Genomic DNA, 19,296 nt, shown 5'->3' on the forward strand with positions numbered 1-19,296 from the left:
ACATACTTTAATCACTTCTGCTAATAATTTACATTACCATTTTACTAAAAGTTATCGTGTGACGTTATAATATTCGTCAAATCAAACCGTTAATAGTTCCATTCGAATGGAAATTTTTTTTCGCATGTAGACAATCGAAGTCTACGAAATGAAATAAAATATCCAAATCATTTCCGATTGTTAAAGAATTTCTTTTTTTGTTTTGCGAACCAAGCATGTAATGCTAGATGCTTGCCACTTCGCATAAAAAGAACACAATCGATATACTTATTAATTTTTATGCACCACTAAATCGTTAATTTTGCAAACTGTCCTATCTTCGTAAGTTTATACAACAACAATAACATACCGATGACTAAATCATTGTACATACTAAACCGCGCAAATATTACTATCGCAGCGTGTAAATAGTATATTTTAAGAATAAGATCATAAATCTTTCTTAATTTTGATTAGATAGAAACTGCGAATAGGCGCTCGTATTGGGCCCGAAGACGCGTTAAAAACGAAAGATTACAGAAATATTCTAATATTGCTAGATATTGATACTCGATGATCAATGAGAGCAAAATCGTTACAGATATGAAAGAACAAACAACACCCAAAAATGAATAGCATGTCTCTGTCCAAAGATCGCTTTCATTTTTCTGACGAGCTCCCTTTGTTGATCTCCAATAGACGAAATAATGACAATAGAATTGCGAAGGACGGCATGAACATTCGAAGTGGCTTTTCTATCGACAAGTATAATATTCTCCTATTTTCTTTTCAATTTTTTTATCTACGTTATTTCAAAACTTGGTCTTTAATAGAGAGCTCGAGGAATTATGACACTTGCCGGAGAAGAAATTTTGAATTTATCAAGATTTTTTAATCTCATATTATATATATTCTTCTCCGTTCAATTAATCCCGACCAATTAATCATCGTATTCCTTATTTTATAAAAATCATGATTTTATTAAAAACTCCCAAGTTTTAGACACTTGGATCAATCATTTTGGATAATTCATCCGATAAACTGCACCACCATAACGATTGCTCATCGCCGACGAAGTACCGTCATATTTACAACAAATAAACACTATACAAGTTTATAGTTCTTAAAAAAATAAAATTGCAATTAAATGAATAATTTAATATAGTATGTTTGGCATATTAGTAATGCCGTTAAGATTGTGTAATCTACATACTTTTAAGAAATTAATTAAATTAATAATCACATTTAATGAAAAGTTGCTTTAATCAACACTTTTTGTACTTTTTTGGCCAATTAATTTCTTTCTTTTTTTTTTTACTTTTTAGTTAGGATTCACTTGATTCGCGTATCTTGTTCGGGCGGCTCAGTTATTAATTAAGTAAGCCATGCCCGAAGTTTTCAACGTATAACTTTTGTTTACTCGCTCATGATACGTCGAACTTAAAGAGATTTTAAGATATCTGAAGATTACACGCAAACGTTTTCCTAAAAAAATTTTTTTATATTTTAATAATTTTTCGATATATCGCGGAATACAATACCCTAGTGATCGAATAAATATAAATTTTTTCCTAATAAACGCCACTCGTACGGCATCGCGATTTTCTTTCCCACGAGCCTAAAGTATACCAAGAATTAGGTACATAGTCTTGATCTAATAGTTGGTAGGATCGAAACTACTTCAATTCTAGAATCATCTTATCATTACTCGTAATAATTGACGACATTGTTCTAAAGTGAGTTAATGAATAGCTTTGAATCGACCAGTTGGCTCGCAATAGCTCTTGAATCAATCACAATAGATGTTAATATTCTGATCAATCAGCAGTTGATCAATTGAGGTCACAAATGGACAGCCATGATGATCGTTATTAAATTCACCAAGTTCTTGGATGTTCGTATTGTCTTACATTTTTCTATCATTATTCATATATACGCCTAGTTATCTTTGTGATCACAAATAGCGTATATGAATAATCGAGAAAGAAATTTGCAAGAGCATTATTAATAATAGTTAATAATTACATATATTGGCAGAAACTTTTCTACATAATCCTACCAACGATTAATGACTCAATGTGGAAAAATACAAAACTTAACTAAATGTACACGATTTTTACTTTTCCTCAAGCTGACACTCATATCTACTCGCACGCATTCGGTTATCACATGCAAACCTCTCTTCTTATTTGCATAATATATAGTTTTCAAATTTACATAAAGTACAAACTTATGAAAACCGGAAAAATGTAACACAATAGTCAGTGTAGCATTTTCGAAGTATCATATAAGTATTTATCTAATTACATAGTCGCACTTAAGTGTCTGTCGTTCTAGAGACAATAGTTTGTCTCAGTTTTAATGAACCGTTTGAATCTTCTGACGACTAAATGGGTTTTATGTTGGGAATGGCAATCCCAACTGCACCATTTTATGATAACTAGCACATGGCCTATGTCGTCATCGTTATTATTTATCTGATATCATTGTCTATGTTATTTTTGTTTATTGATTGGCGTCGTATTTAAAGATTTCTACAACATCGTTCGACACCAAACATACGTCCGAGTTCTGCCAAGTTTTTGTGGATTTATTATAAACAGAATATAGTAACATTATAAAGATTCCTCAAACGCAGCCATCAAATCACTCTGCATGTTCATGTCAATTTGGCCAGCCATCTGAAAAGATAAATATAACCATTCTTCGCAAATCCCTTTACTATGGGGGCGTCGAAAGTAATTTGTTTTTTTTCCATGTACTCTCATATGAATCTACTTGAAAAATCAAATTTGCTTCAAATTATATCGCAAGTTATAAATTAATCAAATTATAATAATTGATAATTAATAAAATTGACATTATATAAACTTTATTTTCTATTATATTTTAATTGTTTATTTTGATAATATATTGTCAGCTTTATGTAACATATACTATATGTATGTACTGCAACAATTAAGATGCTAAATAATATATTATTAAGTCGAAAATTAACGATTATTAAATACTATGTATCACACAAGTTATATTCAAATCGTGCAATAAAAACATAATTTTTTAAATATACAATTAAATGTATGATTAAGAAGCTTTTTCACACGTTATAATTGTCGCATGGATTCCTAACGTTGTTTATTTTCATTTACTAATAATATTCTGTATTAGACTTTTCCTATTATTATTTTTCGAAAAGTTACAACAAATTAAAATTTCATGAATACGAAATACGAAAATATCAAGTACTCACCGCTTCTCGTCGTCGGCGTTCTTGCTCCCGTAGCCTTAGACGTTCCCTTTCTGAGGCGGACTTGTCCTGACTGGACGAATGACTCGGACTACTGCTATCTGTGTCAGTAATGGCTTTTACTTCTTCCGCTCTTGTTGTGGTAGTCATGACATTGCCTTGTTGATCTCCAATATTTTTTCTAACTTTGTCCAGAGCATCTTCTTCTTCTCGTTCCCGTCTTCTTTCATTCTCCTGCCGCAATCTCTCTCGTTCCGCTTGTTCTTTCTGCTGTCTGCGCATCTCTTGTTGCTCCATTAGTGCTCTTTGCTGTTTTACGAATATTAATAGATAAATATTATTATAATATAGCTGGATGTATTATATAACATACAGAATTATTTTTGCAGAGTTAACTAACCCTATCCTGTTTTTCTTTAGCTTGTTTCTTGAATGCCTGGAATGAGTCTCGCGCTGCACTTTTCATACTACTTCCTGCAGCTGCCGATTGAGGACTCGAAGCTTGAGCCAGGGAAGACCATGATGATGCATTTTTTACGTTCTGCTCTACAGTCTGTAATCAAAAGTATGTCAAATTTTAACACAACTAAAATTATTTTACTTTTATGGTACATATAATATATATATATATACATATAAAAAAATATATACAACACATAAAAGATAATGTGTTAAAAAATTAATTTACACTCTTTGAATGTGTAGTTCGGTTTAAATTTGGGTGAAGACCGAGGGTAAAGATGATGAGAAAGAAAGCTCGTTTGATTTTCTAAGGCTCAACACGATTTATTTAACACGCTATGTACGTTGCTCACACGTCCGTTCGTCGAAATCTGTCGGTTGAATCTCCGTCGTGTAGAGCTAGCTGCGCGAAATCGGTTCTGTATTCGGAACAATGTGACTTTGGAAAATCTTCTAAAAAATTTCAAACATTATCGAAAAGAACCTTCTCGCATTTAATAATCGATGTGGTCCACCGACTGATTATCCTACTTATGGCGTGACCATTCAAGCATCGGTCGCTACTGATTACGATATGAATAGCATCGAGTCGCATAAAGAAATGTATTATAAAAATTAAGAGAAATAAAAGAAATTAAAGCGTTGACCGATTTATTGTTATTTACCCGATCAAGGTGTCTCAGTGCTAGTCGATCCGTATGTTTTGTATACAATGTTTGTATGAAAGTCTCGACGTATACGTGTTCGAATGTGAGCGTGTACGTGCAAAATCTGACAATTAGCGTTGTGACGATGTAACCGTCATAAAATATTTAGGAAATGATTTGTACCTTATTTTTAAAGGCTGACGCAAAGTTTGCAGCGGGATTCTTCGAGTCAGGTGGGGTCATTTTCTTTTCAGGCATCAATTGAGTATTGGCATGATTACCCATCGATGGCATTCCTAGGGCGTTTATTTCTGTAAAAAAAGCTCCTGCTAGAGCAATAGTATTATATCTGGTTAGTAAGCGGTTAGAGTACAGCAGTTAGACACGTAGTTAAAGATGTATGTCGCATATGTCAAAATAAAGGGATAAAGCTGAAATTTACAGAGATTGGGCACTTATATACCCCAAAAACCTGTGTTAAATTTGCGATCGATTGTCCGACCAGTTTCTGATATTTGCTTTAAAAGTTACGGAAATTGTGTATATATATATATATATATATATATATATATATATAGATATACTTCCCATGTAAATATCATAATATGTATCTCTGCTCATGTACGGTAAAAATGAATGAAATTTTTATGGTACACTTCTATGACATCGAGAATTGCAATTACGTTTTTTTAAGATTTTCTGTTTATATATTTTTTTCATTTTTTTAATGATTTATTTAAACAATATCAAGTAGAAAAATGGGACAAAATTGCGATTTTTACGCTTTTTTTGTCCCAATGATACCATGTTGTTTATGAATAATTTCTGAGATTAGCTCTACACTGTCTAATCAAGAAAACAAAATTATTATACTACATATAACTACAGCGACATACATTTTTAAGACACGTATAAAGGGTCTATTTTCACGTATCCGTGACGTGTCAGTACCATATCAGTGACATCTGCGACGCATAAGTGATGGTTATTCATATATATCCATACAATTTGGTCAGTTTGAATTAAGTGATTTTCGAGATAACTCAACTTACGGACAATAAAATATTACATTAAGCGTAATTTCACCATAAAATTACGCAATAAACATGATATTCCATTTGCATCCAAATCTACGACTTACTGACCGCCGTAACGCGTCCATATATATAAAAAAGAAAATATATAATTTACAATATCACTGTACAGATCAGTATCAGTGCTGATAAATATTGTCTCTTTGTTTTTGGATGGATGTGTTCACACACGACGTCCATCCAAAAACAAAGAGACAATATTTATCAGCACTAATACTGATGGAAAATGGAACTGAGCTGATACGGCACTAATACTTCATGGATATGTGTAAATAAACCTTAAAGCAGCATTGTTACTTCAAGCGTTAATAAAGACGACAAAAGAATAATTCTATATCCAGAATCCGAAAAACGACATAGGTAATGTTAATTGATAAAGATTAGATTAGACTGTAATAAAAGATTGAATGTATCAAGCAAAAAAATTATGTGAAATTATTAAGATAATTATTAAGTTGTTTTAGCATTAAACCAATTAATATATACCATATATTATGTACACCTTATTTTTTGTAAAAAACATTTTTATTCTATTAATAGCTGTACTAATATATATTTTTTAATTATTTCTTGAGTTGCATGAGTAATAACTATAAATTTACTAGTATTAAAAAAATGAATAAGCACTTTAAAAAAAGCAAATTTAGAAAAAAGCATGCTACGAATATATAAATATATTGCACGAACCATCCATAGGCTTTTGCGGTAGAGGTTGAGTAATTGCTATGGGCTTCTCTTCTTTCTTTATAGAAATCTGAGAAATTTGCATCGGCATAGATGTTATTGGAAGAGGATCAAATATCGAACTCATGCCTCCAACGTTTATTCCCATATTTAATCCTGGAATGCCGTTATTATTCAGCATATTGGGCGGTGAATTTCCGCGTTTTGTATTTGGAAACCCGTTGGAATGCTGCTGCGACATTGTAACGTTATGCGAATTCTGTATATTAGTCAACGGCGCAGTAGTATTAATCATATTTTCTAATTGATTGTGCATAGACATATGTGCCGCCAGTCCTTGCGGTAAATTCATATTTAAATTTGTCATGTTGATATTGCCCAAATTCAGATTAGAAGCCATACTCGTCGGCATCATATTCACAGGTTTTACGTCCGATAGTAAATTGAGATTGGTGTTATTAGTATTATTCGTCGTATGAGACGTTTGGATAAATGAAGATTCTTTCTTGACACCGAGCGCTTGTTCTAAAGTAGATTGTGTTTGAATAAATGACGGCTCCTTCTTGATTGCAAGTGTTTGATCCAAGGAGGACTGTGTAGTAGGCACCGAAGCTGTATAAAATACATATATAATATGGTTACTTTGTACTTGCTTTTCATATAATAAAATATTATTTTAGGCGTTATTTTTTCGCATTTATAAACAATACCAATAATTGTATCTAATTATAGATACCTAAAGTATTGTATGGCTGTAAAAGATCAGACTGTTGATTTAAATTTGTTCCGTCTGTGGATACGGATGTATTTGCATTTGGAAAGGAACTAATGGATGTTGGTGGCTGCTGCGGTGGTTGTTGAGATATAGCTGGCGAAGCTGTCATAGAATTTGTATTTGTAGGTGTGACGCTGGGCGGTGGAGTTGGTACAGAGACCGACGGAGTTGATGGGTTAGATGTTGTTGGTGGTGGTGGTGGTGGTGGTGTTGGTGTTGGTTTTTTTACAGGAGCGGCCGTAGCCAGAGCTGTAGGTCGTGACGGTTGGGCTGGCATAGACGCGTGACTCGCGACAGGTATACTTTGCCCTGTTGTAACAGCAGCCACTGCGACAGGCTGTTGATTATTATTGCCCCCTAAAAGAATTTTTGCACTTACGTCTCATAGTCTATTAATTTGATATTTAATCGCATATGTTATAGCATCTTTTTTGCAATAACATATGTCTTTCTTCCTAGTAATTTATATATCATTAAAGACTGCTAATAAAAAATATATCCACAAATTATTTGTAATTCATTAAACTAAATAATTTGTAAATTAGTAGTTATAGCACATCATATATGCATCTGTTAGAAAAATCACGGATATAATAAAATAATAAAAAAAAATTAATTAGTTTAAAATTACAGTTACAAAGTTATGATGTCTATATAAATAGAAACATAAGTATAAACATGTAAGTGCCGAGAAAAAGATTTTAATTTTCAGATTATATTGTATTCAACAATATCCCTAACAGTATCCCCAACGCGAAAATTGCTAATCAATATTATAGTTATTTCATGATTGATACAATACCTGATTCTGAAGGAATATTGCTTGCTTGAGTAACAGGCGGCTTTGTTATTGGTCCCGTAGAATTCATCGATGGCTGATTATTCATTAAAAGAGCTCCACTATGATTTAATGTAGGTGCCTATATATAAAGAATATATTATCTTTCAATCAATATTCACCTGTGAAAATTATTGTGTCACATTAAGACAAGCATTGTTATAAATATGATATTGTGTACTTGCAATATATATTACACTATTCTTTTAAGTAACTTCTAAATTCGAAATTAGTACTTACAAAAATGTCAAGAGACACATAAGAAAATGTGTATTATCTAGAAAATGCTTATAACCTTATCTCATGATGTAATATGAAGAATAAGTATATATGCATAATTTCCACGTTGACTTATTACAAGTAATTATCTTACCGATGCTACGGTAGCAGTCGTTGCAGAATGTCCTGAACTTGGTGGATTCTTCTTTGCTTTTTTTCTATGTGGACGATTCGAAGAGTTTCCTGAAATTCAATGTAATGTGTTCTAGTAGTGATGAGTTACGTGCAGTCAATCATTGTTCTGTCACATCAAGAGACACAGGTCGATGGAGAATTAGCGAAATGCAGTGTGCAGAGGATACCAGCTATTGAATGTCGCAAAACGCTAAGTAAAATGCGAAGATACGTCAGAAACAAAAATCAAACAACTTCGTACGTATATTTTCTAATAGATTTTATTCATATGCTTATATTATAATTGTATCACTGTGTACAACAATGTTAATTTAAATATCTCAATTGTATGCTCCTTTTTTTGTGGACTTTCATCTTAATGATTCTTTTATATTAAAAAATTTTAATACGTAGAACAATTCTTTCTCTCCATTCTACGTAAAGTTAGTTATATTCAATTCATTTATGAATATTTGCGCGTGCATATATATACATATATATGTATACACGTACATACATACATATCGCACGCACGCCCACACATACATGCATACGTATCGCGAAACTGTCACACATACATATATGTCTCTGCATATATGCATGCAAGAGCACGCGCCTACTCTCGTCGTTTTAGTGTATCGATACTCATGATTTATTATAATAACAGTAATAATAATCGTTACGGTGGCGGAAATGACGATTATAAAACATTGACTACAAAAATCATCAAACTGCCGTCTTTCTTTTACTTCTTTTTCCATATAATATAATATAATTAATGTAATATTATATAATAATAGGAGTAATGTGTAAATAAAAGTCACATAAATGGTACAATACAGGCTCAACTTAAAAATGAATGATACAAGAGCGACAAACTCTTACAAATTGTTTAAATGTTAAAGTCGTAGTTAGCGCAACACTGAGATCGGTGGCAAGAGACTCCTGCTCGATGTTTACCGTGTGTACTACATAAATCAGCGACGATGGTAGATACATGGAAAACTGTGGTATATTATAAGACAATATTATCTTTGTCTGATGTGTGCTCTCAAACAATTCGTGATCGCAACAATCGTGAAATCACAGCACTGAAATTTATCGATGGAATGTGAATCGACAACCTTGCTAAACCCATTCGACGACAAATAAAAGTAACGAAACAACGAGGAGGAGTACCAGCGTATCTTAATTTATATAATATAGTTAACTGGACCACCACATATGAGCCAACCGCGACTCTTGAAGAATTAATGTCTATTTCACTCTTTAACTTTGTGTATGCACTTAGAAAAGTTTCGCGCGTCGTGTATGTCGTTTTTTTTCCTCCATAAGTATAACTTACAACTATTTATTAATATTTTATGATATATTAGTTTTCACTATGTACAAAACACGTACGACCGTGTTTATCGTTACTATTAAACTCGCGATACGCAAACAGAAAAAAAAAACAGACGGAACGCTTACATACGACTCTGGAGAGGAAGATAATTGGCGAAATTAAATAAAAGGTGTGGTGTTATCTTCTATGAACAAAATATTTAAAATCCTTAAATCTGTTCTTGCGTATAACGCAAGCAGGAATAATTCGTAGCAGGAAGAATGACGTTCCAGTCTGGATGAAGACACGAAAAAAAATATATTTTTTTTAGATGCGTGCTTGCATATAGAATAGTTGCTACAAAAATTTTGGAAGGCAATATGAATATCATTTATAAAATGCCCTATTATACCTCGCGTTATAAGCTAATGCTGATTGTATCTTAATAGATGTGTAGTATCCATCTAATTCAGCACACACGCCGTCAAAATTTGTTCTCTCATAATCTAGCTAATTCTTCGGATTTCTCTAGTCACTTTCAGTATCTTGGGAAACAAAAAAATGATAATATTAACCTGCCCGACATTTTTCGCACCTACTTGTAAATGCTTATAGTTTTCATATCAATAATTTTTCTTAGATATCGACGAACACTTTTTTTCCGACCAATTACGGCTTGTTTGTATCGAGTTATCGTAGTAATTAATCGCCCGCTCTTATCTCCTTCTCTCTTATTTTGTCGGGGCAGTAAGTACGTTGCTCTGAGTGCATGATTCATGATACTATTTAATTGTACTCGAGTGCAAATTCGATTATCCTTAATGCTCATATTATGACATGTTCAATTACAAGGATTGCTCCTTGGAGCATCTTAGAGCGTCATTATCGGTTACGTTCACAATAAATTCTTATGTATACATCTTGCTACACGTAAGAACTAAATTTACACGATATCTCAACAAAAAAAAACATTCTGGAGCAGACATTTACACATAGAAATATAAAAACAAAATATCATTAAAATTAATCTTGTTTAAATTCGTATAAAAGATTTTCTAAAAAAAAAAAAAAAAAAAAAAAAACCGTTTTGATAGGATACGCGCGAGTTAAAAGTAATGTTATTTCGAAAATTATATAACGATATTTGTTCCTTGAAAATTCGTGGTATTTACAACACATGTAAAGTTCTATTGCGACGAGAAACGAAGTGTATGCTTAACAGGAATAATTACTACTTCATATATTAAGGCATGTAAAACCACACCAATTCGTAATCGTCATTGGAATAATGATATCAATTTCAATAGCAAGAAGACAATATTTCCAACTTTCCTTTTAATCATTTGAGCGATGAGAAAACTGACAATGGTTACCGATGAAGAACTAGTGGTAAATAGGATGAAACGACGATTAGCAAAGCTTAGCGGAGTGCAAACAATGTGTTTGGAGGCTAGGGCGCCTTGTGTATATATATATATATACATATATGTATATATATTAGACCATCTCCTTAACTTGTTTCCCTTCCTATTCTTCTCCCTTTCCACTTGCTTTCTTCGTGTGTGATCAATCTCATGATCCCTTTCTGTCTCTGTCGTTTGTCGGTCTCTCTTACCCCCCTTCTACTTCTTTACACATTAACTCTTTGTATATGTATATATGCATATATATATTATATATGCTCAAAGTCATTAATTTTACGAAAAAACGAGTCAGTTAGAATTCAGATATAAATGTACTCCGCATCAGTATACTCTGTTGGAGATTCACAATAATTACTTTATTCGAATCTATGCATTCAGAGTAAAACAATAAGGAAGATTTGTATGAGTTTTCGCTTGTCTTACACAAGCAATGTAACATTGTTATCAGATTCGGCTTGCAAGAGATGAAACATTTTAATAATTGACTTTTTAAAGGAAGCACATATTTGGCTATGATAAGCTAAGCTTGAAATGGAAATAGTAATCTGAGGTAACTAGGATTGAGTTTCTTCATGTTCAGAAGAATCTTGTTAGAATTTTTTTGCGGAGACAAAAGCTTACTCACAAAAGCGTAGCTTACTAGTAAAATGCAACGCGTAACTATGCTAATCTTAAAATGCACTGATTTGCAAATCTAGCCACCAATACACATTGTCTGCAATTTCTCCCGTGTGTATCGCTATGATCACTGTCTAATTTATCTCTTTATATTATTCTTTACTTCGACCGATGTCATTAAAGTTCGCATAGTTTAAAATGTGCGGGAATGTGTGACCGTTTAGGAGCATAAACACACTTCTCACGTCAATATATTGATAATATTGCGTACTGTATACCCACTTTTTAGTTCGTGACGCATGTTAATATCACTGTTTTAGATTTTGAGAAATGATACGGCATGAATGAATCAATGCGAGAAAAACAAACTTAATGATTCGAACACACAGTGATACAAGTAATGTTCTGTTTATCATTTAATGAAAATAAATAACGAGTTTGCAAGAATTAATATATTGTATTATTTTCGGATTATATGGGGGCAGTATAATTATCGGGGAAAGCTACGGTAAAATAGTTGTGTAACTTATTACAAGGTACTAATATTCGACACTACAGTCACGGCAGCAATACACTTTGATTGAGTGCAATGTCGCTGATTGCAGAATGAAATCTTTCCAGACATTTTACTAACCTTAGAAGCAATGACTTTCTTACGAACCCAAAGGCGGAACTGCAGTGAAAAATTCAGTAACCTTGAGTAGCAAACTATACTTGACTTTCGAGCAACAGAATGTACCTACTGTCAACACCGATAGGACAAGAGAAAATAATCATATTGTTCAGAATCAATAATATAATTCGTGAAACAAGCTGGCATGGTATCCTCTAAACACAGTCTGCACTCCACTAGCTCACCTTTGTTCTTACCATTGCATATGTCTCGTAAATTAAATAAAAATTCTTTAATCGTGTATCAAGTTTCGATTCTTGTACACGATCGCGACACATCTGCGACACTTGTACAACGAAAAATGTACAAAATTACGTAGACATGGTAAATCTTGTTCAATAGCTCGTTTACAAGATGAAACTTGACACCACATGCATACTTGCATTAATATAACGCAGCATTTAAGCTACATGAATAACGCCGTCCTAATAAATACAGTATGTAATAAGCACGATTCAGCAGCTTAAGAAGGTATTTGCGTTGAACTCCATTTTAAAAAAATGTTTACATCTAGTTTGTAACTTCCGTCTTGCATAGCAAATATTAATCATACATTATTGTATCATTATATATCGGCGTTTTTCGATTGTTTCATTTGCCAATAAAAAACTGGTTAGGCACAGAATTCATAAATATTCTCTGAAGCTCTTAAATCTACCACCAAATCATGAGGCATTAACGTTTCTCAAATAAAGATTATCAAACTGTAGCATAATAATAGAAATAAGATACGTAGAACAAATTAAAAATTATTGATTACGTGTTATAAAGTGTGCAACTCATACATAATTTTAAATAATAGAAAATAAAAAAAATGTAACGTAATTTAAAATATTGAATTATTATATTCCTTCAAATTTGCTAATTTGACTTATAAATTAAATAATAAATAAATTTAAGTTATTCATAATATAAAAAATATTAACATAAAGTTAAATGTTCATCATAACTTTTAACCCTGTTAATCGAAATTTAATCATAATGATAATTATATGTAACAATTATTATATTTTCACTGGTACTGTATCTCATTAAGAAATTATATACTTAATAAGAATATTATTATATTGTTTTATATAATATACAGAATTAAGTGCCACATGAAATGGTGAGCTGTTTTTACACAACTATGAACTTCACGTCTACGACTTTGCCATTATTTTTGTTAATAAAAAATTTTTTATCGGTCTAAATCGATAATGTCATTTATAATTAATAACACACAAAAAAAGAGATAAAAGACACGCAGAGAAAACAAGGTTTTTTTTTAAATGTAGAAATACCTCTGCTTCACAGATAACCCTGTTATACTTGGCGATGAGAAAAAGCGCGTTAACAATCTAAACCATATTTGTATTTTGTGTGTTTGTAAAAATGTATTGTCTTAAAATTTGGGCGTAAACGTGAGTATGAAAATCTGTGCTTCATAGTGCATCCGTTAGAAAGTAACAAATTTTTTTTGCAAATAACTCGAAAGTACGGAATACGCTATTTCCCCAAAAGTATACTTGTATACCTGTTTGTATATATACATACATATTAAACTATAATGTACACATATATATGTATATATATATATATACAGATATTCATACATAACCCCATAATTTTGAATCTCACCGAAGAAATCATTCATATTTTTGTGACAACCACTTAATTACAAGTAGTTCTTTGTTCCCAAGTAAGGGTCTAATAGTAACAACAGTTGCATTTATATCTAACCTGCTTCACTGTCGCTTGAATCAGTGCTCGTTGAAGAAAGCGAACTACTGCTGGAGTCACTATCGCTGCTACTACTGCTTGATGCTGACAATCGCGAAGGTCCACTGGCACCACCAGTTCCAACTACATCAACCGACTTACTACTGTCTTCTGTAAAAAGTGCATACAATTCTTTATACTCTAATTTCATAACACGAGTATATCCCTTGATACAATTAGAAAATACAAAACTCTATAAAAGAAATTAATCAGATGCTAACCTTTCTTGGCAGTTTTCTTGACATTGCCTAACTGCCCCGTTACATCTTGTAATCTCTTTTCCAATTCTTGTTTCTTTTCTGCCATTTGTTCATCCTTGGACTTACCACTGACTTTCTTGTCTGTTAACACATGATAAAATAATATATAAATATATAAGAAATTTATTGTCATAAGTATGTGTGTGTATACGCGCGTACATGTGTATAAATTGTATAATAACATTGAGCAAATTTAAAACTAAACTTACTAGTGTGTTTACAAAATAAAAAATACATTTACTTTTATTAAAGATAAAAAATATATATGTTAAAAGTATAATTTTGTATATAAGATGTTATCTTTTTAGAGAAATATTAGAATTTTAAAATAACTTAAAAATATTATAATTGAAATACACACACACATTGTGTAATTCAATCATACATGCATGACAACATATTGCTATTGGGAAAGTGGCAGACAAATTTTATAAACTCAAAATAAAATTAAGTTCATAGTAAAGCTTACGTGGCTTCTTTCTGAGGCATGACGCAACATAGCTTTCCAGTTCTCTAAGCGTTGATGGCTTCAGTGTCTCAAAATCAATTTCGATTTCATCTGGGTTTGAATCCCTCAGTGAAGGCTCTCGAGACTGTATTATGTGTACAACACGACCTAATTTATCACCTAAAGACAAAAACCAAACAAAATTAAATAATGAATTAAAGAATTAACTAAAATAGACTAATATACACTTTTAGTTGTTTTTGTTCTTCGCATTTATAATTACAAACATACAAAACAATTTAGAATGAATATTCTATAGATAGAATTATATAATGTGAACAGTAAAAAAAGTTCAAAATCAAATATCAAACATATCACATAATAACAATAATCATTTTGCAAACATTTGGAGAATAACTATTTTACACTATTTATTGTAATATTGTGGCTAGTCTGATTGTCTACTAATAAATAATTTCTATCTGAAAGATTTTCATATAGATTTATATGTACTGTATAATTTCTCTTGTTATATAATCTTTCTATTATTCAACCTTTTATTACTAATATAAATTAGAATTTTAATTCAACATATACCTGGTAGTTTATTAATATCCAAGCTGAGCTGCCTCTTCTCATCGTAAGACATTGGTTTAGCATTATCTTCATCTTCCGAATCAAACGTGATCGGAGGTGGTTGATTGCCAGTATTTTTCTTCTTGTTCCCAGTAGATCTGCTGTTAGCCTTCGGCCTTTTGGTTGCGGTATTCGCAGTTGTGGCAGCTTTTCCGGGTCCCCGGCCCTTACCTTTTGGCTTAGCATTCGCTGTTGTTGGCAAATGATGTCCTAAGCTTCCTCCTGCAGCATGAGTCTTGTTAGGTCCTACTGCTGTAGCTTGATGGTGAAGATCGCTAGCTATGCCACTAGGCATTTTCAAGTCGCCTGCACCCATCGCAACACTGGCTATACTAGCACCAACACTGTCTGACACATTGGGAATGCCACCACTCGGTTTCATAAGTTCTTTCATGGCACCAGTATGACTGGGAACAAGGCTGCTATTCTTATTGCTCATTGGCTTCGATTTTGGCTTATCTGGCTTCTTCTTTTTATTTTTCTTCTTACCGCTCTCTTCCACTAATTTCCTCATTTGCTCTTGCATAGCTTTCAGCTATAAATATAGTAATATAAATTATATTTTTAATTGCGTTTATCTACAAAGTGTGTGCGAGCGCGTTAGAGATCTCGGAGGAAGAGCGAGGAAAGAGATTAGGCGGGATTATCGGTGATAAACTAGAGTCTGTGTTTAAGTATCTATAATTCTATTTTATGTACAATAGTTACAATATTTAGTCTTTACTGCGAGTCGCGGACAGATAGCTTACGCCCGACGAAAGCGAGTACACGAAAACCGCGAGCCACGGAAATTGGAATGACTTTCCTTTCTCGATGTATGTTCGCCGAAATACTTTGGTCGAATGCGAGGCTCGCGCGCGGAGGTCCGGGGTTTTATTCCCACAACTGTCGGAGATTCGCGAACCCGCCGAACTCCCGGTAACGAGCCGAAAATTCAGACGAGCCAATCAGTTATCGATACTCCGACAAATTCGTATTTAACGATTGTCGCCGATCTCGAGGCCGGCAGCTGATCAGTTTGAAAACACCGCTCGCTCGCTTTGTCCCGGGCGTATATGCCTCGCGCGCCGAGTCCCCGAGACAAAGGGGCGAGTCGGGATAGGCAAAAACTGAGCTTTGTTTTTCTGCCCTCCTAGTTCACCGGGAAATATACTGATATTTCCGCGAATGTACCTATTCTTACATTGAATTTAGACAACTAGCAAACCAGGAAGGCAGAATTTGACAGAGCTAATTCGAATTAATGATTAATTTAATTCGCGGTATTGATTGACCGACGGTTCTAGGTTTGATCGCGAACAAAGTAATTTCTTTTTGAATTTAAAAAATAGTAATTTTATTTTGAACAAATCATACCTCTTGCTGTAATTCAAGTAATTTCTGAGTACGTTCCTCAACCGAATCATCACTTTCGGAAGAACTATCCCCTCCAGAACTACTACCACTACCACTGCTGCTTCCTTTCATAGCCACCATACCACTACCCATCGGTTCATCCGGAACTTTAGCATATCTAATCATGTGTTCAATTACATAATTATATTATAATTCTATCATATATTCAGATTTCAGATTTTGGAAAATTTTGACTACCAACCTCATTTCAAATATATCTTGAAGTTTTCTAGCCATTGAAACAACGTCATGATCTGGAGGATTATATTTATAACAATTAGTAAATATGAGTCGTACATCAGTTGCAAATTCGTGCGCCGTTTTATACTGACGATTATCCATTTTCGTCTGTAAGAAAAAATTTTATATAAAAATAGTTGAATCTATCTAGTTATAAAAAATTTAACAATATAAAATTTGTGTTAATAATTTATAACTCTTATAATTTTAGTATAGTGTAGTATAGTATATATTTTAGTTTAGTATAGTATATGCGTGCGTGTGTAATGATATTCACAAATCAAACATACATACCTTTACTGTACCAAGATCCATAGGTTTTTTGATAATCTCATGATAGTCATGAAGGCCTAGAAGTTCTGCATCAACAGGTTTGTAAAAAGGCCAAGCATAGGGCTGTACATTATATATAGAAAAAAAGAAAAGATTAAATTACACGATCCAGTACCATACTGTTTGTAATGTTATATTAGCTGTCAAAGATGAAAAGAATATATCACAATTACCGAATGTTTTTTAGCGAATAGTTCCTTCAAAATATCATTGCAAGACTTCAGCGCTTCAGACAATTTTTCTTTTCCTTTGACACCAGTATGCGGAGGCTAAAAAATAAGAAAAAATATGTAATAAAATTTTACATACTAAACTATAATTTATTTTATTTAAAAGTAAAAAGTTTCCTAGATAGATAATTATGTCAAACTTTTAGCTTATTTTTGAAATGTACAAGATATACATATTTAAAAAATTAAAAAAAATAATAATAAAAACATAGTATAGGTAATCTTATAATTTGTCTTACAGTAAAAGATTTTCATTATAAAACATGCCATAAAATATATAAATTGTGCCATTTAATATAAACCTGATAATTGTCGCTTGATAGATGATGAGACAACACAAATGAAAGGAAGGATATTATGAATGAATAGTAATAAATGTACCTGTTGGGCCATTGCCCCCATCAGAGGCATATTGGCCTGATGGTATGGCACTAAGCCGTCTTCCGCTTGTCTTGTTGGCTGAAACAGCCATGATATGAATTGTTTAAATTGTCGTCCATGATGTCATATTTATTTTATTAATCGCCGATCGGTATGATTAACATAATTAAAGAAATGATATGATTGTAGATGCGAGGAACAAGGATGTTTATCATGTATTATGATCATGTAAAATAATATGTACTTCTCACGTTTAAAAAGATATATCAATAATAAAGTTTCATTAATTTATATCGTGTTTTTATATATTTATCGTATATCAATCTTATTTTTTATGTAAGCGTGAAAATCTTGAATTTTTGATGAAATATATACGTATTCAAAACTTAAAATTAAATAATTAGACGCAATAATCATTATGTCATATCACATTTTAAAGATATATTAAACAATATATATATATCTCTCTTTAATGCTTTTCATTCGAACACAAAATATAATAAAATATACTCATGTATACTCACCTTCTTAATTTGCCTGCCAGATTCCCTTCTCGTAGGTATTTTGGCATTCTTGGAATCCATAGGTGCATACAATGGGTCAAATGCATTTGCGGTAGGAGTCGTAGTATCAGCTTTTCTTTTAACTCCCTTTTTGAGTTTGGCAGGTTGTGATGGAGGCATTACAGTGGGTGTTGTGGGGACTTGTGGAGGTGGAGGCACAGCAGAAGCTGTTTGAGGATCCATCGCTGGCTGCGCATGGTAACCCGTGGTTGGAGGGACAACTTGCTGAGGCAGAGAATTGTGAGTAGCCATCGGTGTAACGCCCATACTTGAGGGAGGAGCGATGGTGGTTGTATTCGTGCTTCCAGGTACCGAGGCTGGTGCCTGAGTACCAAGAGGCGGCATGGGTATAACGCCTGTTGTTCCAGCCGACGTAGCAGAAGGTGTTAAACTATTTGGTACACTGGAAGTAACAGCAGCTGCACCCGAAGATGGTCGTCCTCTACCTGCTCCTGTACCTCCCGCTACTCCACCTACTCCTGGTCCACCAACTCTTCCAGCTTTCTTGCCCTTGGGCCCTTTCGGGACAGGTGGATCTAACTCCACCTCTTCTTTCGGCATTTGTGCAACCTAAAAAAATCATTATACTACTGTTTTGTCTAATAAAACAATATTTTATTTAATCAAGTATATATTTAAACGTTTCGGCTCCGGATTGAGCCATCTTCAGTGAAGTATATATAAAAAAAAGTTATAGAGTATATAACGAGTCTTTTCTTCCGAAAAGATACAACATTACATGCAGAGATGAAATCAACGAACTTTGTCAAAAGGCGGACACGAAAATTCTAACGTCAATATCGTCATGTCACGTTCACAATAACCAACCGTGACAAATAAAATATGAAAACGTAAAGGGTCGCCAATATAAACATTCAAAAACTAAAAGCG

General features: G+C 32.9%; 1 protein-coding gene across 4 annotated transcripts; it reads right to left on the reverse strand.

The window, feature by feature from the left end:
- Window positions 1-6: 6 nt before the first annotated feature.
- Window positions 7-18,985, reverse strand: LOC112453836 (homeotic protein female sterile-like). Of its 4 annotated transcripts, none has more exons than XM_025014797.1 (18): window positions 18,367-18,985; window positions 17,843-17,920; window positions 17,405-17,500; window positions 17,193-17,294; window positions 16,861-17,006; window positions 16,620-16,776; window positions 15,225-15,798; window positions 14,649-14,807; window positions 14,141-14,260; window positions 13,881-14,030; window positions 8,100-8,188; window positions 7,691-7,808; window positions 6,850-7,245; window positions 6,117-6,725; window positions 4,519-4,646; window positions 3,627-3,779; window positions 3,230-3,535; window positions 7-2,660 (listed from the first exon to the last, which is right to left on the reverse strand). In XM_025014797.1, the coding sequence occupies exons 1-18, from the start codon at window positions 18,964-18,966 to the stop codon at window positions 2,595-2,597; spliced, it is 4,047 nt and encodes a 1,348-aa protein (XP_024870565.1). In that variant the 5' UTR covers window positions 18,967-18,985; the 3' UTR covers window positions 7-2,594. The 4 variants fall into 4 exon arrangements, with proteins under 4 accessions (XP_024870565.1, XP_024870564.1, XP_024870563.1 ...); XM_025014796.1 differs by having other exon boundaries at window positions 4,519-4,661; XM_025014795.1 differs by having other exon boundaries at window positions 4,519-4,664.
- Between the last annotated feature and the right edge of the window lie 311 nt (window positions 18,986-19,296).

Source organism: Temnothorax curvispinosus, unplaced genomic scaffold, assembly GCF_003070985.1.
Source record: "Temnothorax curvispinosus isolate PA1 unplaced genomic scaffold, ASM307098v1 QBEX01004731.1, whole genome shotgun sequence".
Taxonomy (NCBI): Eukaryota; Metazoa; Arthropoda; class Insecta; order Hymenoptera; family Formicidae; genus Temnothorax; species Temnothorax curvispinosus.